Source organism: Coffea arabica, chromosome 10e (assembly GCF_036785885.1).
Source record: "Coffea arabica cultivar ET-39 chromosome 10e, Coffea Arabica ET-39 HiFi, whole genome shotgun sequence".
In the NCBI taxonomy this organism is placed as follows: Eukaryota; Viridiplantae; Streptophyta; class Magnoliopsida; order Gentianales; family Rubiaceae; genus Coffea; species Coffea arabica.
In genome coordinates, this window is record NC_092328.1 from 48,737,388 (window position 1) to 48,765,345 (window position 27,958).

Sequence of the window (27,958 nt, forward strand, 5' to 3'; positions counted from 1 at the left end):
ACGAGACTTCCTTTTTTCTTTTGCTTTTCCCTTCCCTCCCATTTCCCTCTCTCTCTCTCTCTCTCCAATCTTTTTCCCTCCCTCTGGATCTCTGACCTAATTGTCTCTTCCCTTCATCAACACCACCACTAACCCTACCTCATCTTCACCACAACTTTTATCCAAAAACAAAACAGAAAATATCCTCCTCTTCCTCTTGAGGGATTTCCCATCTTCTGTTGATCTTGATCCCAGCACATAGATCCCTCTCTGCCCTTCGCATAAACTACTAGGGTATCATTCATTTGTCACATGCAGAGAGCTTGTTAATTGGGGTGCTAGCTGTTGGTCTACATAAACACAGATCGAAGAGCGGAAGAATTGTACTAGACTAGTAGAGGGAACTGAGCTCAGAAGTCAGAAGATGACTCCAGCTAACTTGGCAGGGCAGTTTGGCGACACCACTTATACGAAAGTGTTTGTTGGGGGATTAGCTTGGGAGACTCAGAAGGAAACCATGAAGAAGTACTTTGAACAGTTCGGTGAGATCTTGGAGGCTGTGGTCATTACTGATAAGACTACCGGAAGATCCAAGGGCTATGGATTTGTATGTATCTTCCTCCCCCTCCTGCAGCCCCCCTCTACTCTTAATACTAGTTCTATATATTTCTCATCTCTACGCACGTATCACATTTGATACTACCTACATTCACATCGTGATCTCTCTCTCTCTCTCTCTCTCTATATAGATATATATATATATATAAACTTATCGTAAGTTCCAAATTATGTTTGTCTTCATCAAACAACCGGACCCCATAACAGATCTAGCTAGCAAATTTCACATGTTGTTTACTCTTTTCTTTTCTTGTTTGTGGACGCTCTCAAACCTCGATCGGGAGGTCAAAGAAAGTTGTTTCCAAAAATTTATGTATATATAAATGTCAGGTAACCTTTCGCGAGCCAGACGCAGCCATGAGAGCTTGTGCTGATGCTGCTCCTGTGATTGACGGGAGGAGGGCCAACTGCAATCTTGCCTCCTTAGGTGTTCAAAGATCTAAGCCTTCCACCCCAAAGCAAGGTAGTACCATCTTTTTTTGGTTTTCAATTCATCTCTTTTTTGCTTTTTGGGTGTCCATAACATACTGTTTGAGGGTTAAGCAGCGGGAGGGATGGCAATTTGATTAATCTCAAAGATTGCATGTTGAGAAAGAAAGAAACGTACTCCTGATTTTTGTTTGGTTCCTTCTCCTCATATGCAATCAGCATCGCCATTTGGGGTGGGGTTCACTCTGGTCAGGCATCTCACATGTTGAAGGTTGTCAATAGTAGTATTTTTACTGTGGCATTAATTTGAAGCAAAGTACTCCATCCACATCTTGATACGCCATGAATATTCATTCAATCTCCCCATTGCAGCAGAATAAAGTGTTGTGTTCCTGATATATTCCTGAGTTGGAGGCGGGTGTCCCAACTAATTATAAGAACGCACCCAAATGAATTGGTTGGCGCTGGCCACCACACACATACATGTACAGCTCGACTTATATACGTAGTCCAGTACATTTTCATAATACTCACACAAGTACTGTATGTGCAAGCTAGGAAAGAAGGAATGATGAGTTTTTGTTTTTTCGAAAAGCAAGCATGGGTCATGACAGCTCATTCTGCTACCAGTACTGCTTTTGCTTTTGCCGACTAGTAAAAAATTTTTTTTTTTTGCTTTTTATTCTTTCTTTACTTTTGTTGGACCTCATCTCATCTCATCATGTGGAAGCGCCCTAAATCTTTGTCAAAATTTTACTTATTTTTCATTAATGATGCAGTCCTAAAGATTAAGGGCGCGCGGCATTGATTTACCCATAAAACAAACTTCCAGCCTCAAGGTTAACAATTATATATGCATAAGAGTTACCGCTATCACAATATTGAGTTTCTTAGCCTAGTAATGTGATACAACAACTTAATCTGTGGATGATCTACCTACCCATATACCATTTGTTGCCCTGATGACTCATCATGCATGCATTCATGCTCATTAATTATTAATCTGCTATATAAACCTAATTCCAAGCACTCGATCTATAAATGTAATCAATTTGATGATTGGCGGCTAGTAGGAGGTGGAGGAAGGAACTTTAGGGTAATGAGCGCATTCCAGGGGGCCGCTGGAGGAGGAGGAGGAGGAGGGGGATATCAAGGCGGGGTTGGCACAGCTTTCCCTTCGGCAACTTTCCCTCATTATGCCATACAACAAGGAATTCCTTATAATCTATACGGGTATGTTGTCATGTACTAGCGCTAGTATAATGCTTTTCTTGGATCTTACTCTCTCTCTCTCTCTCACACACACACACTCTCTCAGGTAGACAGAAAGATACGTCCGTAAGAATGAAGGAAAATGATGTTGTAGAATAGAAATCAAGGGAGTAATTGCATAGGTTCTCCTTTCTGCATGCCCAAAAATCATCATTCTGTTCTGTTTGCTCTCTCTCTCTCTCTGACACCAACACACACGCTAGTGCACTAGTCGCTGTAGATAGAGGTGGTGAAATGAATGAATGGGAATGTGGAAGCACAGCAGGACCATTTCCATACTTTTTCCCAGAACATGAATGATATCGAACCCATTTGCATGTTTTTGTCCTCTTTTAGGATTACGCTGCAGTTAAAACAGTAGCCAGCTTCACTGCTTCCTCCCTCCTTCCCACATTTCTTTATTTCCTTCTTTCTTTCTTTCATTTCGACAATTACCAGAAAAAAAAGTACTGTCACTATCACCATCATCATCATCCTCAGCAGCGAAGAGCTAGCTGGCGCATTTGCTATTTTATGCATTGCTTCGCTTTCTCCTCCTTTTTCACATCATTCATACTTCTCTTCTACTATTACTACTACTGCAATGCAAGCAACCACGTCTCCAACTGCTACCTGAATCTTTTTTGTTTTCTTTGTTTCTTTACATGCTATATTTCAGGTACTCTCCATACTCAGCAGATTACACATATCCAACGGTAATTAAAAACAAACTTCTCTCCTTTTTCATTCTGATCTTTCTCTTTTATTTTGGAAGCGATGACACGACTTTTTCTTTAAAACGATTAAACAAAAAGACATAATATATACTTTGTTTAAACAAAAAGACATAATATATATGTTTAAATCGAGCTTCTCAAAGCTTATTGCTCCTCCAAAAGGTTAAGGTAAAAAGAAACAAGTTATCATGACACCTTAAATAAATATTCATTCATGGTGCCGCATCGAGTACTGTCTCTCTATCTATTACGTACGTACAATCATTATCCAAATTTGAAGCTTGTCGGCAGTCCCATCCATCCATATGTTTTTATTAATTTTAAAATTGGAATTGGGCTGTGAATTCGTAGCTACTGAATGGAATGGAATGGAATGATTTTGTACAACAGTCAGTCAACAAGATGTGCCGTCGAAATTTGACGTTGACTCTCATTGTTCAATCGTTAAGTTTTTTTTTTTTTTAGAACCAACCTTCTCTAATAATATATTAAGTGAAGGATTCCAAAGGCCAAAAAAAATTAGCAAAAAAAAAAAAAAAACCAGCAAAAGCTGGGGGGTTTATTAAGCTTAATCTGTCTCCAACTCCCTCTCATATGAATTGCGATGTGAGATGGAATGCCGCCGTTTAACCCTTTGACCAAAAAAAAGTTACTACATCTACTTTTCTGTTTTGACCAACAATCTGAGTCGTCAACAATTTCATCCTTTTCTTTTTGTCGCTTTTGCCAAATACTAAACTGAATAAGAGGAATCTTCACTACAAGCAATAATATTGTCTAATTCAAAATTCCTTTTATGCAAACATACCCCTACGGAATCTTCTTCACATTATTCAGGTAATGCCCATATAGCTAGAAATAATAATGTAGTGGCTACTTGGAATTCCCTTTGTTAATTAAAATGTGTAAAATCAGTAGTTAGTGTTTTGATTTACTACTACTAGTTTTGACGTCGTTACAACTTTTTCTTTTTTTCTCTTGGGTCTGTGGGTCGATTCCAGAGTTACTACAGCATATACGGTGGGACAACAACTGCTCAATATCCAGTATATGGAACTGGAGCTGCTGGGGGGATGTCCATGATAACCGGAGGAGGAGGAGCAGCAGCAGCAGCCGCCGCCGCTGCAGCCGCCTTCTACCCATATCTGAATTTCGCGGATGGCAGCGGGGCAGGAGCTACCGCTGCCGCCTACACTTCCAGCCACGGCTATGCAGGCGTTCAATACCCCAATCATCATCTCTTCCAGTACTCTGCCGCCCTTAATTCCGCTGCTGGAGCTTATACCCAACACTATGGTGCTGCTGCGGGTACCCCCATCTCCCTTGCGCCCCCCACCCCGCCACTGCAATCAGGTTTGTACGTTGCACTTAACACCCGGATTCATTTCCCCCGTGGCTTTGATTGGTTAGCACCTTTATACTACTATCATTTTTAGTTTCAGGTTACAATAGCTAGCAGCTTTGCTTTCCTTGATAAATAGGTTAACATAACATTTCTTGGGCTCCAACTGCTAATCTTCTTTGATTTAACATAACAGGGTATCAAAAGTCCACGCTATAATCGAGTTTCCCTTATGTTCATCACAATCATGTGAAATTATATTGGAGAAATTGACGGCTCTATTATTAAAATGAGACAAATAATAGATCAAACGACTAGCAGCATGCTGGCGACTTCCGCTTTGTTGAATTGTCAAGAGGTTTTGATGTGTGGGTTTGTTGGACGGTAGCATTCACACTGTCGGAAGTGGGCTGGTAGTTGAGACGTTGTCACAGAGAGTCAGTGACCATTCACCTTTGCATCCGTTTCAATAGAAAAACCATACAACTACTAACAGTGAAGCTTTTTCCTAAACAGTATATCACAATGATCCTGATAACACTACATGTGGCATCAAATATGTCTTCAGCCTCATCAATTGTCATTACTTAATTAAATTTAAAGATCAATTCCCTTTTTCAAATCAACGTGAATTAAGCAACTTATAATTCGTCCCCTTCAACTGTTTGTTTGGTTTCTAAAGGCTACCATTAGAGAAAAGAACAGACAGAAAACAAGGGATAAAACATACATGATATGGACAAGAACTTGTTCGCTATGCTTCATTTGGTCAGCCAAGAAACATGACATGCTGGGATAGGAGACAGCAGAGAAGTGTTTAATTTCCTGTCATACATACATACTTGGTTATAATTAACTGTTAATTATCTTCTTAAACGTTATCAGACTATTCTGGAATCATGGGATACTAATATCCTTGACAGTTTGTTTTGCTGTGCCGCAGGCGTGACCATGGCTCTGCATGCAACGATCCCTCATCGTTAAACAGAACAATCAGTCTAATGGTCCTAAATAGACGAATTCCAAGCTGCTCCTGCTTTATACTCCCATCAGAAGCTACCTCTGGCCTAACCATGGTTCTTTATCCTCTTGCTCTGCCTTCCTCCTATCCCTCATATGTGGAAGACCCTATTTGTAATCCCATCAAGTGGATGAATTGGGGTCTTGCCAAATGCATTTTGAGTAACCCCCCATAGGGGTCACCACATCAAAATGTGGAGATCGGGAAATGTGTTCTGATCTCCCGCCCTTTGCTTCTCTTGGCAGGAAAGGATCCTACTGGAGAAAGAAAGCAATTGCATTGCATGCATGCATGTGCATTGTCATCATCATATTCGTCACCAAACCAACTCGAGCCATTTGAAGAGCTTAGTTGTTGGGCGTTGGTCATCATCATATGTTCAAAAACTTGGCCAGGGACAGGCTGAGTAAAAAGCTATTTTGAAATTAGCCCAAAAGGCAATTCAAATGGATCCTTTTAATGTTTAGTAGATTTTTTTTTTTTTTTTGGTTGTAATGATCAGGTATTAATGTTAATAATCTTGTAATGGATTAGGCAATAGCTAAGACCCTTGTCAGTGTTTGCCATTAATGCAGGCTTATCTACAGAGTGGTAGTTAGTATCATTAGGACTCTAAGGGATGATAGATTTCCTTTGAGTTTTTGTTAATGTCAACTAGTCTTAATCTTTTAAAACTGTGACTAGTCATGTTTATTTTCAAAATTTCACCTTTTTTCTTTTTACCATTTTGAAATTTCTTGTTCCAACAATCACAAAAGCCGTGTCTCGTTAAAATAAGCAGACAATCATGCTGTCCTTAGGGTGAGGGTGAGTGGTTGTCGGTAGATGTTGATGTTTTCCTTGAGTTGGTAAACTCATTGTGGCTGAACGTTTGGAAGTTCTAGCCTTCTTTCTTGTAGTAAGCTATACATAGGATGGATAAAGTTTTAGGTAACTCTCTTTTTTGTAATTTTTCACTGGGTAGATTTTACATTGCATCAACCTTTGAAGAACTCCAGTACTGAATGGAACAGTGCGTGGAGTTCAAATGCATCAGGAAGTTACCCATCGGGAGGTTTTTGTGTCCCTTTGGGTTCTTCTTTTCTGACACAACAACCATGGTTAGAACTCAGGTCGTCATCTCTCTTCTACTACTCCTAAGTTCTGCTCCTCGTCGCCATCTCTCTCTCTCTCTCTCTCTCTCTCTCTCTCATAATTTGAGCTGGAACTTGCTATTGTCTGTTATGGATAAGCCTATGGTTTGTAATATACTAGTAACTAGGAAGACTGCTGCTTTTCATCGATGTCGATTGAGAACAGTTACTTAACTCGCTACTTTAATTTGTTTATGCAAATCAAACGCTACTCTGCCTACATTATTTATTTTTTCTGTAATACGTATTTCCTTTTTCTTTTGGTTTTCTTTTTCTTCCTGCAATGCTCCTTGGTTGTCATCCGCGAATTATGGTGCGCAGGGATGTCCTTCATCCGGTAATATTCTAGTAGATGACAAGCCCTGAGGACTTGCAGGGTTAGAGTGTGAAAGAGGCTAATCAAATCAAGCACCTAACGATGAAACTTGTTTGATTGTTCTATTGAGCTTGAAATACTTATTCTCTCTCTCTCTCTCTCTCACGTACATACACACACACTAATCTATCAAGAAAGAGAGTCTAGCAAGAAAAGAGTAGCCTCATTTTCCTTTGAATATTCATGGGGTATACAATATAATGCTTGCATCTCATTATTTTTGAAAATATAAATACCTCATAGAAGTCAAGGCCTACAAGAGTACAAAAGTGAAAAAGATGGTAAAGGTTTTAACAATATCAACTACACAAAGGTATGATAAACAAATAGAACTCAAAGCAATAAAGCATATTGCATGTCAAAGAAATATTAAGTATGCTAAAGAATTAAGTTATAACAGTATCATAAACATAATTATATTGAATCAAAATTCATTGTACGTTGTATGCACAAAAAGAAAAAATAACTTTTTAAATTAAGGTTTTAGAATAAGAAAAAAGCATGTTGAAGCAAAAGAATTAGCATATAAAAAAAGATTAAGGTCAAAACAAAGCTAGTAAATCATAAAAATAATAGATCAATTAGTGTAAGGTAAAGAGATATAGAAGAAGAAGACGGGAATTATAGAGGACGAGAGTGAGAGAGTCTAGCAGAAAAAACTTAATTAGAGAGAGAAAAGAGGAGTAATTAGTGTGTGATGGATAAAAGAGAAATCAATAAGAAGATACGGATTTGACTGATTGATAATAATTTTAATGTTTGAGTAAAGAGAAAATCAAATAAATAGTCATTGACATATTGATTTTCTATCTTATATATCCCTCTATATACTAATGATATCTCTCATGTATTGGTTTATACCTTTAATGTCCCTCATATATGAAATGATTCTTGATCCCTCAGAAATGAAAAATGCACATTTTTAGTCCCTCAACTCATTCTTACTCGAAAAAATCAGGTGCACCTCATGCCCCAGAAACTTCAGAGGTAAAATCAGAAGATTGCAGGGAAAAACGAAAAAACTTCTCTTATATTGCAGAGAAAAAGAATGTGGTAGCCAGCATGGCTGTCTTCGACTGCGATACTCGTAGTATTGCCGTCTGCTCCACCACCACTATTCATCACAATATTTCACTGAAATTCAACTCTCCTCTCCACTCAATTTTTCATGTAGAATTTGATTTCGACATTAGTTTTTATAAAAAAAAAATGAATAAAAGTGGTGATTTTTTTTTTTTTAAAAAAAAAAAGCTAGGTGGAAGCTATAACAGCTAATAACGGAAAAAACATCCCGCTGTTTTTTTCCATTAGCTGTATGATCTTAGAAAAAAAAAACATAATACAAATATCAAAATCAGATTTAGTGTCTTTTCTATTTTCACCCACACTGGTTCAATTTTTTTCCGCAAAAACTAATATCAAAATTAGATTCTACGCTGAAGTTAAATTTTGTGAAATTTTATAATTGAAAGTAGTGGCAATTGACGATGAGACCACCAGCATGGTGACCAAAGGCACCCATGGCTGCTGCCATATTCTTAGCTAGGAAATTAGGATGAACAAAAATGAAATGTGAGAGATATTTTTCCTTTTCTCCCTATGATCTTCCAATTTTGCCAATAAAATTTGTGAGGTAGGAGTTGCACGTGATTTTTTTCTAATAAGAATATAAGTAGAAATGAGTCGAGGGACTAAAAATATGCGTTTTTTTATTTGTGAGGGATGAAAAATCATCATTTCATATGTGAAGGATGTAAAAGGTACAAAGTCAATATGTGAAGGACAATTTGTATCATTTTCGCTTGAGTAAAAAATAATTTTGTCAAAAACATTGTTGCTCTAGCATTATTGTCTACCAATTTTATTTCTGCTTTTTTTTTTTTTTTTTTTTTTTTACGGTTGCAAGTGAAAGTTGTAAGAGAATAATGCTTGGATGTTTTATTCATAACTGTAAGGAATATAAGGTTATGGTACAAACCTGCGCAATTGAATAATTGTGTAAACCAGATGACCTTGTGGAGAAGATCTTGATTCAATTGCACTTTGGTAGCATGGCCGTAGTTACAGGGCTATTCTTTCCTGGTCAAGTAGCAATTGTTTAAATTGAATACTCAATAATTTTTACGAGGGATTTGCTAACATAGTCGTCCCTTTTCGCCCTACTATTTATCAAGAGATAATATAGAACAATCTTACTTAATTTTAATGAAATTTTTTCAAAGAAGGAAGATGATAGAATCTATCTTAATCCGTGTCCGCATCTATTTGCTTAGCAAAGGGGAAATAAATAAAGCATATGAGTTTGATCATTAATGATGCTGGGCATTCCAAGTACACACTAACATGCAGATTTTAAGCCCAAAGAGGTCGCGATACACGGACTTGTCTGACAGAGTTCTTCGTATCTCTCTGGTTATTTTCAACTCCATATCTTCTCACCAGGAATATCGCTTTACATTTTTAATAAACATGAACTACTAATACGTTCTATCAATTGCGTTGCTTCTGTTGCAAAGGGTTTGGGGTGGCAGAGAGCAATCATAATGGCGGGGATTTTCTGGATCTTGAGACATAATTGATAGATGGTCCAACAAAAAATACATGCGTATATATATATAGAATTAATCTTCTACACACTGACAGTGTATACACTCTCACCGTTAGATATATGATACATAATTCGAAATAATCCCAAAACCAAAATTCTCTTTTGAAGATCAAATGCCTTAAATTCATGATTCACCTATCCTGTTGGAAGGGGGTATGAACCGTGTATCAATGCATTCGGAGGCAAAGAATTCTATGCACCAACTGTAACTTTCGAAGGTAAAACTTACAAAGTGACGTGTACACTACTGGTAAGTTAACTCAGAAAGTCCTTGAATACTTTTTGATTTCATACATTATTGATGGTATGGAAACAAGATCTTTGTTTAGTGCAGATCCACCAGGAATCTCTTTTATGCAATCCAAAAGTCTAGTGTAGTAGAGAAGCAGCTGAGTCAAAGCAGCTCTCAATATCTCCATGCCGCAGAGGAAGTTGCTGAATGATTTGATGACATCGGTATGCATCAATTCTATCGCAGCTTTCCATCTACTTGCAAAGTCCTTCACAAGAGGCTCGATTTCAGCTACAGATATAGGCTTCTCTGACACAGCTTTTGAGTCCTCAGCTGACAGTAAATTTCACATAAGCATATTAGGAACCTTGAACAACTTATAGTTGATCTATAAGACATAATAGTCATACTTACAGGCTCTGGTCTTCACAAACTTGATGAGGTCACTGAAATGCTCCAAGAGTAACTCTTCCTGCAAACAAAAATGACAGGGTGTCCTATTACCAAAGAGAACAAGCTGTAGCTGAGATTAACTCAAAAACTTCAGTTCAACTTCCAACAATTTCTGAGAGGCAGATTCCTTCAAAAGCAATAAGGAGTTTTAACTGTCTAGTTGAAATGCAAAATACGCAAAACTATTTCATCTTCCTTTGGAATTCTAATAAATCAAGGGATGGGAAGAAACGCTATTTTATAAACTACTATCCGTTGTCTTAATTACCAGAAAGAACAAGCTATAATCTAAATTAACTCAAAAGCTTCAGTTTAACTTCCGATGGCCCAAAAATTTCTGAAAGAGATATTCCTGCCAGGAATCCAATCACCTAGTTGAAAAGCAAAATATGTAAACTTTTATATCTTTATTAGATCGTTCCACTACATCAAGGGATAGGGAACAATTTAGTTTGATGTTAAACAAGATCAATATATAAAATAACACAATATCTATGAATAACTATGCAACCATCTTAAAAGCTGGAATTGCAGAACAAGAGCAAAGATTACATTTAGCACCACAACTTAAAAGACTATAAAAGTAACATTCCACCAGATTTTTACCTTGCTATATTTTTAAAAGACAGATCTCTAAAGAAAAACTTATCAAGTATAGTGCTTCCAAAATGCTTCCATTTAGATCCAAGAGCAGAGAGAAAAGAAAGGACCGTATCCTGAAAGTCAAAAACGCATGCATTGAATCCATTAGTCATATGCTCACCACAAAAACAGCAGTATTGTTCTTCAGCAGATCTTCAAAGTACAATTGGATTTTCCCACCCTCTGGCCCAGCTTCCTGATACATGTAAAAATCATGTTTCAGAGCTCACAATCTCATGATTCAACCCATTTAAAAAAAGATTTAGACCATGACTACTCATCTAACAGTTTCCACAGTAGACAAAAGTAGCTGATTGTGATTAAAATCAGAGTAAGATCACAGTTTCATACACAACCAACTAGACATTATTTGGTTATAAAGTTATATAATGTAACTATACCTTCAGTACAGAAATTGTCATGTCATAGTTGTTAATCAGGAATACAGTCTGCAACTTTGCTTTTGAGAATGTTTTTGACAGTTTGATAAGCAAGTCATCAACAGCCATTCTCAGTCTTTCCAGGTTAAGTTCAAGCTGGAAAATCACATCAAGCGAGATTAGCAATTAACGTGAATGCCAGTTCCAATTCAAATACAGAGAACCTTCCAGCATATTATACCTGCCCATCTCCATATTCCACATTTAGGTGGATCAGTGAAGCCGTGAACTCTGCATAGCGCCTCATGACATAATGAGGGTGAACATCATCTTCCCACAAACTTCTGACATTGGCATTTCGCAGGCTGTTGAGGTGCATGTCAAACACCATCTTGAAACGAGGCCATAAAGCAATATTGACCTGCTCGTATTCATTCCAGTAAGCTTCAATAGTATGTATGCCACACAATGAATCAATGATGACCCAAGGACGTTGTTTTCAAACTTTCGAATCTAATTTGCAACATCACAGAAAAGCCCTTTTTTGGGCATTAATCCTCACTGAGCCGTCAGTCACCTTAGATCCATAGCTCACCATCAATCAAACTGCGGCACTGGTGGGTAAACTCGCAGTTTCAAAACATCCTTAAATCTATATGGTTTGGCTACTATATTTTCCTCAGCACATTTCATTACCAAGGTCAGCTTGATTTCTTTGGAAATGTGTTAATACTGGATAGTTGCAACAAAACTTTCCATTAGACTAGGCGAGAAAAACGATAGCACACCCAATTATAGCTGTTTTTAACATAGTAAATTGTTGCACTAGAATTTAGTTTTCCAATCACACATAAAGCTTTTTTAGAATCTGAATCATAGTTATAATCAGAGATCTGGGTTATACTAACTGCAGTGAAATAAGGAGAGAATTATCCAACACCGCTGATACAATTTCTTTCTCTTTTTAAGTGGACAATACGATTCTCAACCGTGCTGTGAAAAGAGAACATACAACTGACTATCTTATAACCATCAGTAATTTGCTTTTTCATTTCAGACTAAATTTCTATTGCTGGTGATTCATGCAATAGGCTTACTTTTGCAGTATCCTAAGTCATATTGCTTAGTGGAAAGGTTCTTTTACGACAGTCCCATCTAGAAAAAAAAATAAAACCATTCTGAGTTCATTCCTAGGAAAAAAAATTTATATAACAGAAACTATCTTGGGATTTACACATAACACCAACTTCTTACAATAGAAGAAGAAAAGAAAGCTTCATGACATTTAGCAATGACAAAAGTTGATAAAGATGATACATGAAACTATCTTGGGATTTACCTTATCCAAGTAAGAATCGAGACATGGTATTCGGCGGCGTGACATTATGAGCTGACGAAAAGATAAAAGAAGCTTACTGTAAGAATCACAACAACTTTGTCAAACTAATCAAACTCATTCTACTCTTAGTAAACTTGAAGTTTTTCTGAATGCAAAACACATTTAAACAATATCAGCAAAATATAGTCAAAATGCAATTCAACTATGAAGCTTCAGTGCAATTACAAATCCTTTTTTCCCCTTGTTCAAAAACTTCGTGTTATCAGGTATTAATGAGATTTGTACAACCCGTTTCATTTGCAATTACAGGCACACAAATCACAACTGAAAAGTCGAAAGGAGTAAACATTTACTCTTAATAATAAAAAAAAAGCTAATATAAGACGAAGGAAAACTGCTCAAAAAACTCCTATCCATATTAGAGGAGGAAGCAGTACATAATCTGGTGCAAAAATAAAATTCAGAGTCAACTAATAAGGAATAAAAATTCCATCCAAAATTTCAGTAATTATATTTACAGAGCTCAAACAAAAAGGATTCTAACCATTAGCTTGATATTGTAAAAATATTCTCAAATGATAGTGGTTCTCCAATACTTGTGGAAATATATAAATCATTTCCAGAAGGCCTTCTAGTTTTGAAAGTTGATGGTGCTCTTTTATAGGAGATCTACAATTTTCCTCACTTACCAAAGCCTGAATTTCTCTAAAGAGTCCCATACTCGATGGTTGTAACTGCAAATGGCTGCAAATATACAAACCAAAAACTATGAAAAAGCTAAAGTACTAGACATGATGAACCTTGAGCACTTCTAGACATTTGAGCCTTTAACATTTTGAGAATTATTGAGATAATTTGCCAGGCTCCTTGTTTTAACTTGACCCATGGTTGCTAACATTAATTGTAGCATATGCCAAACTTAACCATAGAAGTAAAATTCTTACATGTCATACAGAAAACGATGCTAAAAACTTATATAGTGTAATTCTCTAAACTAAAAATTTTAATTATTATAAGCCATAATCTAATGTCCTTTTCAAACCTGAAGTGCAAAATAGGTAAAGAGTGCCCCGTACAAGATGTCACTATGTGTTATTGACATAGCTGAGTAGAGTAGGCTGCAATCTTAAAGTTTTCAAACTGTGTTTCTCCACTGCATTGAAACATAGTTTGCAATAGGAGCTGTGGGAAAAACAAATTTCAAGTACGTTGATTTTGTCATTCTATGACCTTAATTGCAGATCCAACTACTTTCACAAAGTTGATTTAACATGTACTCCCATGATTCTGCTTGTTTTTCTCGCTTTAGGTTTGAGCATGATTTTCAGAAATTCAATTTTATGGGTTTGCACACCAAAGTTACTCTTGTAATTGACGTGAGAGAGGATAGAAAGCCAAAAAGTTCATCATTTAAGTGTTTAGTAATGGTGGAATTGGAATGTCTAATAGCAGCAACCAAGTTATTCTGTCAAAAATTAAAGAATGATATAACATGTAGCTTAAGAAAATGTCATGATACGAAATGAACTTGTGTTGATCTTGATATTCTACAATTTTGTTTTTTTTTTCCTGCCCCGCCAACTGACAAGGTATTTAAACATAAAGTACCTTGAACTTCGAACAATTTGATTTCGTGAGCAGAACTATCAACATGTATCCCTTCACTATCAACATGTATCCCTTCACATAAGGTCACATATTTCTTCATATTTGATAATTTTCCATGTTAAAGCATTATTATTGCCATAGTTGACCCTAGTAATTTGGCACTTGACAAACAATTTTTCAGACGGGCATTGCCTAATTGAAGCATTTATTGTGAGAAAATTTCAACTAGATACAAGTTTGTAAAAATAACTTTTGCATTACAGGTGATCAATAAAGGATAAATAGTAAATCAAGAGGAAGAAGAAAAAAAGAAACAAGATAAAGCTAAACCTCAAAAACACAAAAATGTTTTTCTATACCTGTTGGATACTTATTGCAAAGGGAATAATAAAGTATAACTTGGAAATCAGGAGAATCGTGTACGGATAAATGTTAACTGTAGGGTCGAACCAATATTTCTAACAAACTGTAGTGTTTCTAAAGGAAAACAAACTTTTGGGAAAAACTTGCTTTTGACAGAAAAAGATATATGCCAAATTAGTTGATTTAAAAATAAGAAAATACGTTTACCTACTAATATGAAACACAAAAACAAAAAAAAAAACTACTTTGTCTCAATTGATATTGCAGTGAGGCAGGGAAAAATCAAGCAATAAATGGCTGCTTGGAACAAAATTGGTTCCATGTTAACATTATCAAGGAAACAAAAGAAGGAAAACAACTTTAAATAAAAAGGCAATTAATTATGCTCAGTCAAATTCATAGTTTTAGATCAACTGAGATAACAATCGCAATGTCCCAAGATTTCCAAGGGTACATCCTTCATCAATGAAGAGTTGTTTATACTTCCTCTAATTAGTTTATCTAACTTTGTCAACCTATATATATTCTCTATAGTCATTCGTCCGAGTTCTACCATAAAGTGCACAACATATCCTTTCTAGTAAACATCAAATGGCCGCACTGGATTTGCTAACATATTATTGATCAGTCCCCAAACTCTTAAAAATCAGAGACAATCAGAAACAGGAAACTGAAGCAACATGAAGATAAACAATGAATCATAACCATCTAGAAAAAAATAGATCAGATACTTAATCCAACTACAGGCAACTAAAATTCCCTCAACAGAATATAGATAATTTAAGAAAATTTCCAATCAAAACAATAACTCAAAACAAGAATTTTGCCATAATAGACACCTCTTAGATCCAAAAGAAAATGAAAATCATATGAAAAAGCTAACCTTGCAAACTGAACTTAGGACAGGCAAATGCAATTCTTTTTCAGCATGACTAAACGATTACCTAATCTGGTGCCATAAGAAATTGACAATCATGACGTAAACACAAATCCATATTCAAAAAGAAAATTGACAATCATGACATAAGCGCCATAAGACCAAAAAGACAGCTCAACATAGATGTCCTATGAACAAGAATGTATTGTGATCACTAAAAGTGGAAAAAAGAGTCAGTTACATAGTGAGTTGGTCAGACATCAATTGCAGATTCTACAATGCACACCATTAAAGATACAAGAATAACAACACATAGCAGACATGATTATAGCGCTAGTTTCAAAAGACAAGGTTCGTAGAGCCTTTTCACTTCAATCTAGACAAACTGGGTAGGTAACAAACTCTGTTTCATGCATATTACCAAGAAAGAGAGGAGATTAGAGAGTAATGCACTAATTCCACAATGTACTAACAAAGTTAACATAACATTGGAGTTATCGATGGGAATGTTATAGCATATAAAACATCCAATGAAATACTTAAATAAATGGTATCCTTGTTTCAAGATTACACGGTTTTCCAAAAGCTTTCAAAGTTCTCTATTCCAGATTCTACACATTGAATGACCATCTAAGTTCTGATATATTATGTCAATTGGAAGGGAAAGAAGAACATAAAGCCAGTCACATCAAATGAGTTACAAGAAGTTAGAAGTTGTGCATTACCTGGTGCTGGTGTATGATGCGGATCATAAGCATCGAGCCAATAGCATCAAAACAATTTGGCAGGATCGAGTTGAAGTGTTCATCAATTACAGCAAAGGGACCTACAGTTTCAATATGACCCATTTCATACCATAAGAATCCGAATACTTGCTAAATTAACACCAAGACTGAAAAAAAAAAAAAAAAAGCATGACCAAATGGCCGGTATTCAAAAATGAATTCAGCAGTTCTAAATTCACTAACAAACTACCATGTTTCTATTGCTATTCAACAAGTTTTTAAATCTCCTAAGAGGTGATCAATATAAGAGAATAATACATTCTTATCAGGGAATGAGCTACCAAAAGTAATACATTCTCATTAGCAGCAACTGTGAAGTTAGATGATCAAATTGGAAGTCATCAAATAACTGCTATAATGAAGTCCTAAAATATTCATCCCCATAGAATAGTGAATAAACAATGTACCTGCAAATATATCATTAAAAATGGATTCTTCTCCAAAGAAATCATCACAGAAAAGGTACCTGAAAGAGGGAAAAAACAAAAACATAAGAAACATTCAATTGAAGGAAAGTATCACCTTATATTCCATAAAGAATATCAGAGAGAAAAATATGTAGTACTCAGAGGTTGCAGTATCCATAAGCAGTTTGTGCAAGCTCCTGAAAAGGACTTCATAAGGATACTTTTTGGAGCTAGCTTCAGCTATATGAGGTATCAATGCAGGTTCATCTATTTCCTGTAAAATAGGTAACCTATGAATAAAGTCTTTCCAGTAAAATAGGTACCTATGAATAAATTCTTTTGGAGGTTAGTCCACAATAGTTTCCTACAGCAAGATAGTGAAATGGAAATTTTGTTCATAACTCTATTTTGATTAGTGATTCATTGTACTATAAAAAATTTTATTATCTAGATTTTCCTTCAACCAATTAGTCTTCTTTAGTTCATAGATTTCAACCTTGACGTTTCAATAGCCTGTTTGATACCTATCAGTTCTCAGCTCAGACCAATTGAGAAATTAAGTTTCAACGTGCTTTAAAACAATTTGATTTCGAATCAAAAAATTCAATTCACATGAATTCCATGCGAAACATTAACAAAATCCATAACATATGGTGTTCAGAAGGTGGGCAGGGGGAGAACTTAAAATGAAGATGCTACATTTCTATTTCTAGATGACATATAGAGAACAACCCCAAAAATTCACCAAACAAACAAAATGATCAACACAACCATTGAAAATAGTAAAAACACTTGGAACTAAAGGTAATAAAAATAGTCCAGGTGACCACAGTGTCAAACCTTGAGAATGTTTATCCTCTCTCCTAAAGCAAAAACAGCGGATCGATTCTTCAGGGGTTCCCTTCCTCTGGAGAACAGACTACTGCTTCTTGCCTCAACACCAATTAGGTCACTCGATGTTGCTATATCCAGCTGTAATTTCTCCAGTGCTTGAATATAAGCCCGGAAATGTGCACTTAGAACCTTCAAAAGAAGAAAGTAGAATATGAAGAATTAAATAAGTGGCATTTGTTTGGAACTTAAGGGTGCAGTCCCAATATATTATTTGAACAAACAACTACTAATGAAAGTACAAATACATAAAAAATGATGGCAAACAAGTAGCAGCAAGATGAAAGATGGAATGCACATTTAGCTTAGAATCAAAGATAAAAGAATGGTAAGTATTGATGATGAAATGTAACATCAGCTTTGGCGAGGCAGTAGGTATATAGTACAGCTGCCCAAAATATAAAACTCATCTATACTGATTGACACAGAACTAGGCTAACCCCATATGCAGTTTCTCTACTTCCATGTTTTCATGATGGTGAAGAATATAAGACAGACCACAATTGAGTAGCTTGATTCACGTTTTAGCCCAAGCCAGACCTAGCAAATAATCAAAAGGTTGAGCCTTATGAATTAAATCTGTTGGTAAAGGATCAAGGACATTTCTTCGATGTGAAATTCTAAAAGTTTTGACATTTTAAAACCCCTTCCTTTGCTGCCAGAGGGTGGGGGAGATTTGGTTGTTGATATAGTGTCAAGCAAATTAGGCGTATCCAACCTTCCACACATGATACAACCTGATATAAGGCAAAACTAAAAATTCAAGCATGTCACTATTGTGGATAATATAGCACTAAATTCAACAAAAGGGCAGAGGGCAACCACTAGATTATCTGTCAGCAAGCCCATCTACCACTTCAAGCAGCCATGTAGATTCGTAAGCTCGTTCTATAGACATGGTGAACCTAAATAATATAAAACAATCGAACATCAAATGAATTAAAGCTTAATGCTAACAATGACAAGCAACACCTCTGCTTCACTATAAGATTTGATAAAGTGGATCTTGTCTTCAATGGTGCAATTTGCCCCTTCTTGGTCAAACAATAGGCTTGCGAAATCCAACAAATGCAGTACCGAACTTCAAGCCAGAGTGGTACATAATTCCCATTCCAAACTACAATGACAATCATTTTGATGGTATTTGCGCCACTGGATTAACTGATTAACCACAGGGACATCACCTTTCCACATGGATTACCAGGTTATGAAAGTACCATAAAGTCAAAGAGGTAAACAGCGAATATTTAACATAGCTTGTCTCTTTTGTTATATGTTACCAAAGTAGTAATACCAAATAAGTTTGAGTAACATAGTAGTAGTACTTGTACAGATAACTTTTGCAGCACTTTAACAAAAAAGAGATGGACCCCATGGTACACTAATGCTGAGAAGAAAAGGCAAAAAGCATTGAAGAACTTCAGTTTAGATCTTCCCCTTTATCACAAAAACCAAAACCAGCTATCTCTTACAGTCCACAGGAAACCATAGGTTTCACACAACAAATCCCCTAGCTGTCTGCCATACTGCAAAGACATTGCATAACTAGCATGTATTACAGCTCAACTAGGTATCAAGTCACCACTTGCATTTCCTGCTCAACAGAAGGAGAAACTCTGCAATAAAAGGAATTCCAAGTCTGGTGGGAGCTTTTGTCCTTGAGACGTTCTATCATGCACCTAGCATAACAGGTCCAACATCAGGAAATGTGTTTGACATGGTTCTGTACTTTTAGCTAATGATTCCATGTTGCTCTCTGTATAGCTCAGGCCTACACCATAGTCTACTTTGCACACAAAATCCTTTCTTCCAAGGAGTTATTCTGATGAGAAACTGTCAAGTATTACCTACTCTGCCATATTGTAACTATCAGTTTAATCCAGAGTCACCCACCCCTCCAATCTTGTAAGTACAGATTATAAAAATTAAAGCTCTCCACCAGATAAGATTAAATGCTTGCACCAAGGTCATTCAAAAGCTGGGCTCAGAAGCATGAAATTTTCCCCAAGAAATCCATTGAATGTCAAATAGAACACTTGCACTCGCTATTTCCTCGAATCTCTAAATTTCTCCACCTAGATAATCTTGTTTCAAAAGCCAATAACTCTGCAACTATTAATCTTTTGATGGAGGCATCACCAACAAATAAACTGTCTAATCTATATATCTTCTGTATAAGCTCTTTTGAAGTTAAATACACCATCACCATCAAGAGAATTAAAATGCAAAAGTTCATAGAGATAGAAACACAAAATTTATTCATGGGCAAAAAATAGAGTAAATTCAGAGTATGCAAAGTTGCAGGACTATACCTAGTTTAGTGCTGTGCAGTTACGGAATATGCAAAAATGACATGTATTTGAAAAATTAACTCACAAATATGCCTCGGTTTGGTTACCAGGTATCAAAGCCCCAACCCAAACCCTTTCAGTCAGCAACTACCGACAAAAACTGCTCCCACAATCAGAAGGGGGTACAATTAAGTGGCTGGTAATTGTCACTGCTCTAATAGCATCTACCTATTTTGGTTTCTACCTCTTATATTTGAAATCATATCCTTGAATATTCCTTCTATCACTATTCCCCAAAACCCTACTTCTAACCTTTTCCATCATAATTCATATCTATCAGTTTAATTCCTTTATGCCATTTGATTATGGAGCTAAAGCATTCACAGCATAATTGAATAGTTTTTGATAACTAAATTCTCAAATCATTGATAACGCTCCTTGACTAGCCTAAAGGCAATTACCTTGTTCATTGTGTCAATATATGCTGCACGAATTTCCACATATATCTCCTTTCCATGTTCCTTGAGAAAGGAAATAATATACCTGCATGTTCAACAGAATATTTCAGATCTTGCATTGGATCCATTATGGTATTTAAAGAAAAAGAGTAATAAAATTAAGTTTGAAGACCAAATATATAAGTCTAATACTGTATAAACCAACTTATATCTTCCGTTCTTCAATATGACAAGGATCAGACACATTAGAATTCTGCGGAGCCCCAAAACTAAGAACTTATAAAGGCAAGAAAGATTCTGAAGCAGGTAACAGGTTGTTAAAAATAAATACTAAATTCAATGGTGTAAAAGATCCATAACCACAAGCTCCAAGAATGAAGAGTAGGAGTCTTCAGTTATGACATATTAACGAAAAGCCTAACTCTAGCTCCCAAGATCTTTGAGATACTTATACAGCCTTTTTGCCCCTATTTCTTGGCTAATGGAAATGTGCCTCACATGCGAAAGGAGAAGGAAAACAGCTTTTGGCTTTCCTCCTTATTTAATAAACAAAGGCACAAGCGGCTAGTTTTGAGCAACCAAGAACAAGTCGTAAATAACTAAAGCTCATCAAAAGTGGAAAGGTTGCTGATTTTCTCTCTCAGAGTAGATATGCACAAGGAGGACCAAGTAACTTTCTGACAATTTTTATTTTGCAGACAAAAAAGTCAAAAGTATTGATTTTACCATCACTTTTGGCAACAAATCTTCTTTATCAATTTTATTTAATAAGAAACTCAAATTACCCCAGAATACATCTTCTGCCATGATAGTAGACTTATATCACATATTAGTCATTATAAATGCAAACTACAATAATGCTCTTCAGGATTCCATTTATCAATATCAATTCTAAACCTTTCCCACTTAGAATCTAAATTCAATACTTCAGGATTATTTTGCTCGTTAAAAGGGCTTACACATACAGTATGCATACAATTATAATACGACTCCAATATCTCCTTTTTCTTTTTATCCAAAGCCTGTCTTTTAGTCTTATATAAACTATCTGGTACTTAGAATCTGACATCTGAGAAAGGCCTTTAATCGAAATTGGTCTCATATAATGAGACTCTTTATAAGCCCTTACGTTCATATTTAACTTCTCCACTTCTTGATTTAAGTCCATCAAATTATTATATATAAACATATCCATGATATGAAAAGGATTGACCAGATTCTCTAAAAAGAGAGAGCTATGGAAGAATGGGTTATATTTTGCTAAAATGGCTGTAGTAATGAAATTATTGCGAACAGTGCAAGTCTCTGAAAGTCTGCACGTGTGTAAGAGAGTGATTCCGGGTGTGTTTTGAGGTAGAGTGACAGGGAGACATAAACGAATTATATCCACCTATGAAGGAATTATATTCAAAAAATGAACAGATGCAGACTGTTCAAGTCATTGATAATATAAAATTAAGTTAAGCATTCCAAGAAGAGAGAATTAAATGAATTAAAAAAGGATATAAGCAAGACCATAACAATGAATGGTTGTTGAGTAAGTTAACCTGAAGTAATCATAATAAGAATCTTTAAATTGACTATATGAGAAGCAGTATAATATGACAGAGATGCAACTTACTTGTATTTCAAAAGAACACTCTGTTGAAGAATCTGGATATTAGTTTTTGGTTTCCGCAATGCATATAGCTTTTGAACCATGAAGTCAAAAACCTATATGAAGAGGGAAAATGATTTATCATTACATGACTAACTTCATAGATTCCAAGAAACATTGAATAGAACTTAGATCGATAAATTTCACAAACAAATTATTAACCTCCTGTGATGAACAATTCAGACTGATAAAACATGTATTTCATTCTTACAGGATAGACTCAAGAGTCAACAAGCATCTAAATAATTTGCCATAGCATGTTGAAACGTGCATCTTACCTTTGAAACTGCTTTCTGCCGAAGCCTCTCTAATTCAGGTTGAACATCTTTTAATGCTTTCGAAGTTTTAACCATAGGATCCACCTTAACAAAGTCCAGCTTTTTGCTCAAAATCTCTAGAGTCCTCAAATACTCATCATTAACCTGTGTGCAAGTATAAAGACAATTTACTGACCATGAAATATGAGAAGTCAAAAGCAAAGATGCATAGTGGCCTGGCAAGCCCATCAACACATTTTAAGGGATTGGGATAGCAGGGACTGGAATGCCAACAACATCTCAAACAGACAACTATGGACAAGCAACCAAAAGGGGGGAGGGGACAAACTCAAGCAAGATCAATTCAAAGCCAGTCCAAAGAGTATATGAGACAAATAGCAAGTGGAAGCCAACTCAGCCAGTTTAGTAACTGGGCAAATTGCAATACAATTTACTAATCATTGTATTTGTCGAGGTACTTTTCAGCAAGCAAACACAACAATTCTTTATTCTACCTGTCAATAACCTTTTAATTCCAATTCTTCTCATTACTTGGTAGTTGCCCTATAATGCCAGCTCTTATGCTTTCTGTGTTGCCTAGTCTTTCAATGAAGGAGAAGAGTATGGTGTGCGTAATTTAATGAAATCTCTCCATGCAATTTCTGCATATTGAATTTCGGTGGAACAAGCATCATTGCGGGGTTTGTTATCCTGCGAATATTTTTTCAAAAAGGCATTTGATACTCAACTGATGTCTTTTTTCCTTGATACTCCAGCATCTTCCATATGATTTATAGGCCTCAGAAAGACCTCAAACTGAGTTTAATGCTAACTCAAAACAACTTAAAAAAAAATTTAGCCTGTTTTTAACATGAGCATGCAATTAGCAGAAACAGAAAAGGCTAAGTACTATGAAATGAAATATGAACTGGTCAACGAGATAATGTGTTAATTAAACATTCAGATCTTATGATGGCAATAAAAGGCCAAAGGAATCAATCAACAGAGACATTTGGCATCACTCACAAAATTCTAAACCCTAAATGTGAATGGAAACCATATTATCCACAAGAAAGGTTTAGAGTCATATGACAAGTTCCAAAGTGCAAATTAGAATGTAGCCATGCTTAACCTACTTGCGTATCTGCGGAGGTATATATTCTAGTATGTCTATCAGTATCTCATCCCAACATTATCTGCAACTTGAAGCTATTTTCAGTTCTCAATTTCGCGCCTAACTTTCCCCTTTTCTAATCAAATGAAAAAGAAAGTTATTTCTGAAAAGGACATTTGATGTGCATTTTAATTACATCTTTTGCTTGTCAAACAGTTTTTGCTACGTCTTTACCATTGTAAAAGATCATTTTTAAGACTGACTATTCTCGGATGCTTTACAAAGCTAAGGTATTTGTAACAGCCCCACTTTAGGATTTACCCAACTGTTTTCTCTTGTAACCTTTGCAACTCATTAGATGTACAAGAGACAGAAAGCTAATCAATCAGTAGTATCAACTTGAAGTTAAGGGACAATAAGATAGTCAATAGACAACAGTCATAACACTATGAAAGAGAGACTAAAAATGTACTTGTGTCAAATAAGCTGCCAAACTGAAGGAGGTAAAGGATAAAACTGGAAATGGGTAATAAAAAACAGAATTCAGAATACCTCTCCATCAACAATTATGTCTATCATCCTTGGTGGCACAATAATATCTTCAACAAATTTTGCCAACTTTGATTCCGCAACCTGTCAAAGAACATAAGCAGTTATAAAAGGCAGAAAAATGCCACCGAGCCTTTTGTGCTAGATACTGACTAGAGAGTTTACAATTACAAGAGTACTCCACCCAATAGGAACAAAGTAAAATTCATACCTTGCGATTTTTCAGCTTCAACCCCATATCCATGGACTTCTCTTGAAGAATTTTTATATCTGAACTTATAGAACCTATCTCAGCCTATGGCAAAAGTTACGAGAAGTATAATAAGAACATCGGACGACATCCAGAATAAAAAACTGAAAGATAAACAATAGCAAAGAGAAAGGATCTGCAGAAACCGATTAGACACATGTACAGCCAAAATGCACTTTCTGACATTCTAACAGCAAAACATTCAAAGACCCAAACAAAGTAGATAGTTGATGCAGGCAGGAGCACGAGAAAAAGAAAAGTCACTTTAATCCATGATACAGGTTTGGTTTTTAGGATAAACCAACAGAAAACCTTGATTATGGGGCTAATTCAGCACCCAACCTTAATAGTTTACCTGAAGAACCAAGAAGAAATGATACACTTTCATTAGATGTCAAAATCTGAATTACACATGCAAAACCTGAACCCTGTCCTTATCACTCTAATTCTCACCATCTTAATCTCATTCTTCCCTGTCCTTATCTTTCCAATCTGATAGGAGTTAACCTTAACCTACTAATATTAAGAAATTTATCCTGCACGAGTAATGCTCTGACATAAAAATTCATCCCAGTTCAGTTACTTCTGTACAAACAGATCAAAGTGGAAAGTATGAGGAATTCCACAAGCACAAATCTTGATAACAAGAACTGCCAGAATTCAAACTGTGATCTTCTTAATCTTTGGATTCCACGAAATATAAAGTATTAGACTGGGAATTGCTTGCTATTCTGCCTTCTCAACTAACTCAGCCCCTAGTTTAATTCTCTACAGTAACATGTGTAGCTCCTCCTAGTTGTCAAGTAAGGCATGACTCTTGGCATTTGTACCTATTTCAGCTCAATCACTACTAGATGGTACAAAAGCACAAAGCATTCAGTTTAACTTGCTGCAGTCAAAGCACATTGGGTTAAACGCACAAGAGGTAACAATGGAGGTTATCATCTGTAAATCAACCTAAAAAGAGACATAAAAATTATAAATGGAACAGCCTTCTCTCTCCATTGATGCAATATACAGACATAAACTAGGGCCATGATTGCTTGATGGAATTAAAAACAGCAGTAAAATTAGAAAAGTATAAATGAGTCCATGCTTTAGAAGTTTCCAATTCCATTGACGACGAAAGTTCAAAATGAATGGTATCTTGATTTCATCAATATGAAAAATTGAGCAACAATGATGGAATGCAGTACCTGGAATCCACTAAGTAGGGTCTCCATTTGTGAGAGTATAATGTCACAATCACGTATTTGATCATGAAGGGAGACCAAGTTGTCACTTTCCTTAATGTAATCCTAAAGGGACACAAGGGATAGCTATCATGTTAGAGAAAATAAAGTAAAATCTTTACCAGACATATATAGCATGACAATGTCAATAGCCTGTCAACCATGAACAGAAACAACACTCTTAAGACATTTCCCCATGAGTACAAAGTTCTAAAATTCACAAGGCGAGCTTTTGGACTGCCTAAAGGATAAGCAGCTTGACAACATGAAAGTCTCGCTACAAGCATGCTCTAGCTTACAAGAAATTGCAGACATATAATCCAACAATAGACAAATTTGGAAGGAGGAGAAGTATAGTGAGACCAACCCACCTCAATGGATTCCAATTCAACTTGGCGTACATTGCTCTCAACACCCTTTGTGTACTCTCGAAGCTTTGTTCCCTTAGACAAGATGTTTGCCACTACCTTTCAAAGAGCACAGCAGAAAACATAAGGCAAGAGGCGAAAATGTTGTATGCAAGAAAAACAACATACAGACAACAAGGAAAAGTAGACAGCTTTTCATTACTTGAAAATGGGAAATGAAGAAAGTGAAAAAAAAAAAAACAAAACAAAAGAAAAGGACATACTTGATCATGCTTGCATTCTTGAAGCTCTTGCTCTAGCCCTTCAAGTGATATATCCTCACTATCAAAAAAAAAAACACCATTATATATCCCAAAAAAGAATCAGCAGAATAGGTGCGGGAGGAGAAGAATAGAAACCCACAGTGGAACACTAATCCTACTAACTTGAGATCTTAAATATATCAAATCTCAAAGAAATTGGATAGTGAATCGATGAGGATGAAGAAGAAGCCCAAGCCTCCCAAGCAAGAAGTCTAACCCCCTTTTTATTTATTTTAGATTAAAAAAAAAGATAATTGATAATCCAAGACATCAGACTGATGAAGAAACAGACCAATTAGATCCCAAACCCAATCATTCGAAGAAAATTTGAATCAAATTCATTTTCATCAAACTAATAGTAGGAGATAAAAGCTTTTTTTCAACTCGCAAAACAACAATAACCATGATATATCAACTAAATATTCATTCTGATCAACACAAAAAAAAATAAGTTTTTTTTCTTTTTACGGTTCGATAAATCTAACTACCCACAAACAAATGCACAAAAAATGCAAAAAAGGAGAAGTAAATCGAATATGTTTCTGGACGGAATGGAGGAAGAAATTTCCAAACCTGGCATCATCATCGTCGCCACCTCCGCCAGTCAAGTCCCCCACATATGATTCCAAATCCGAAACAACTGGATGAATCATCTTCTGGCCCCCATTTTCATGCTCATCATCATCATTATTGTTTCCCTTCGCGAATTGTAATTTGTTAGAATCAACCTCGGCGGCCGCGGCGGCTGCAGAAGCAGAAGAAGCCATCCCCAACTCAAAGATAAATATCAGATCGCTACAACTGATTGATGCAACGGAGGAGTAGTAGGCTACTAGTAGTACACATTACACAAGTAACAACACGACAACAAAGCTGTGTTTGGAATGAATTTAATACGCCAGATCCATGACACCGATTAATAGGAGTTTTCTCCAGGGAGGGAGGACGTTGTTAGTTACCATTTACCGAGCAAGGTACAAGTTTTTCAGGGTCATGTACACCATTTCACTGCCACCGAGTTCCGGAATACTCCTATTACTGAAATGAAAATAGCCTCCAAGCTGGGACTGGCGGTCTGTCTAAGGTTCCAGGTTATCGTTGCTGGCGCTTTTGGGGCGACCTCTGCTCAGTCGTCTGGGTGATTCCAAGATACCCTTTTAAATTGAAAAAAAAAAAAAAAAAAAAAACCTCCAGCAGTACAGAATAGCAAGTACCTGACGACGGACTTCTATTTTGCACCCTTTAACTAGTAATTGATTCTTGAGTGGCATCTTAAACTTCCAAGTTTGAGCACATTGCATCCACTCTAAAACTCTCATATGTGTCCCATTTACGTCCGAACGTTACCAAAAATGGTTTAAACTCATGTAATGTAATCCGTCCCATTTGAGTCTAATCTTGACATAGAAGAAAGAAGTGTGCACACAACTAAATGAATTAAGAAAATAAAAGAAAATTATTTTTTTATGCTTTTATCAAATTACCGGATAATGCAAAAGGAAGCCAATGACCCAAAAAAAAGAAAGGAAAATATGGGTTTCAACTGGAATTTATTGAGGATGGACAAATCCAAGTTTAATCTTACAAGAAAATTCTTAAGATATGCTAAAGACTAAAAAGGCCTCGTTTAGAGTTGCAGTACTTTTAATTTTTTTTTTAAAAAAAAGAAGCACTTTTAAGTGTTAAAAGTATTTTTAAGACATTTGATGAAAATCATTCCATAAATTTAAAAGTGAAGCTTTTAGTGTTGAAAGCACTTTTTGACCAAAAAAAAAAAAAAAACTCAAATTTTAGTGCTTTTATAGTAAATTTTGTAATTTAAAAAATAAAACATTAAATCTAATCCTTTTATCCTATATTATAAACTATACATTACATATTATTCAATATAATAAGTACTTATTGAGTTATGTCTCGATACGCCACTAATAGGTAAAAGGGACGATGATATAGCTAAAATTACAGTTGAAGAACAGAAACTTCCGGTTGGAAAATTATAGTAATATGCT

General features: G+C 35.9%; 2 protein-coding genes across 3 annotated transcripts; one reads left to right on the top strand and one right to left on the bottom strand.

Moving 5' to 3' along the window:
- Nucleotides 1-6,739, top strand: LOC113711785 (uncharacterized). 2 transcript variants are annotated; one of them, XM_027234988.2, is made up of 6 exons: nucleotides 1-586; nucleotides 928-1,060; nucleotides 2,100-2,259; nucleotides 2,957-2,993; nucleotides 4,016-4,367; nucleotides 5,280-6,739. In XM_027234988.2, exons 1-6 carry the CDS (start codon nucleotides 404-406, stop codon nucleotides 5,303-5,305), a joined length of 891 nt encoding a protein of 296 aa, XP_027090789.1. In that variant the 5' UTR covers nucleotides 1-403; the 3' UTR covers nucleotides 5,306-6,739. The 2 variants fall into 2 exon arrangements, with proteins under 2 accessions (XP_027090789.1, XP_027090785.1); XM_027234984.2 differs by having other exon boundaries at nucleotides 5,300-6,739.
- Nucleotides 6,740-9,469: 2,730 nt separating this feature from the next.
- On the bottom strand, nucleotides 9,470-27,123 carry LOC113712879 (vacuolar protein sorting-associated protein 52 A). The gene is made up of 19 exons (XM_027236491.2): nucleotides 26,523-27,123; nucleotides 25,911-25,968; nucleotides 25,651-25,746; nucleotides 25,244-25,345; nucleotides 24,009-24,092; nucleotides 23,801-23,881; nucleotides 22,156-22,299; nucleotides 21,842-21,933; nucleotides 20,224-20,305; nucleotides 17,421-17,603; nucleotides 16,739-16,854; nucleotides 16,581-16,639; nucleotides 16,114-16,214; nucleotides 12,541-12,591; nucleotides 11,443-11,622; nucleotides 11,223-11,357; nucleotides 10,943-11,017; nucleotides 10,141-10,198; nucleotides 9,470-10,059 (listed from the first exon to the last, which is right to left on the bottom strand). The coding sequence occupies exons 1-19, from the start codon at nucleotides 26,714-26,716 to the stop codon at nucleotides 9,755-9,757; spliced, it is 2,196 nt and encodes a 731-aa protein (XP_027092292.2). The 5' UTR covers nucleotides 26,717-27,123; the 3' UTR covers nucleotides 9,470-9,754.
- Nucleotides 27,124-27,958: the final 835 nt, after the last annotated feature.

What these genes read in the sequence shown, in the direction of transcription:
- LOC113712879 (XM_027236491.2), bottom strand. Translation starts at nt 26,716, where the DNA reads ATGGCTTCTTCTGCTTCTGCAGCCGCCGCGGCCGCCGAGGTTGATTCT. An exon ending in GGCGACGATGATGATGCCAG is followed by an intron (nt 25,969 to 26,522) that starts GTTTGGAAATTT and finishes TTTTTTTGATAG; the next exon opens with TGAGGATATATCACTTGAAG. An exon ending in TGACAATTTCTGTACTGAAG is followed by an intron (nt 11,018 to 11,222) that starts GTATAGTTACAT and finishes TACATGTATCAG; the next exon opens with GAAGCTGGGCCAGAGGGTGG.
- LOC113711785 (XM_027234984.2), top strand. Translation starts at nt 404, where the DNA reads ATGACTCCAGCTAACTTGGCAGGGCAGTTTGGCGACACCACTTATACG. An exon ending in GATCCAAGGGCTATGGATTT is followed by an intron (nt 587 to 927) that starts GTATGTATCTTC and finishes TATAAATGTCAG; the next exon opens with GTAACCTTTCGCGAGCCAGA. An exon ending in CACCCCGCCACTGCAATCAG is followed by an intron (nt 4,368 to 5,299) that starts GTTTGTACGTTG and finishes GCTGTGCCGCAG; the next exon opens with GCGTGACCATGGCTCTGCAT.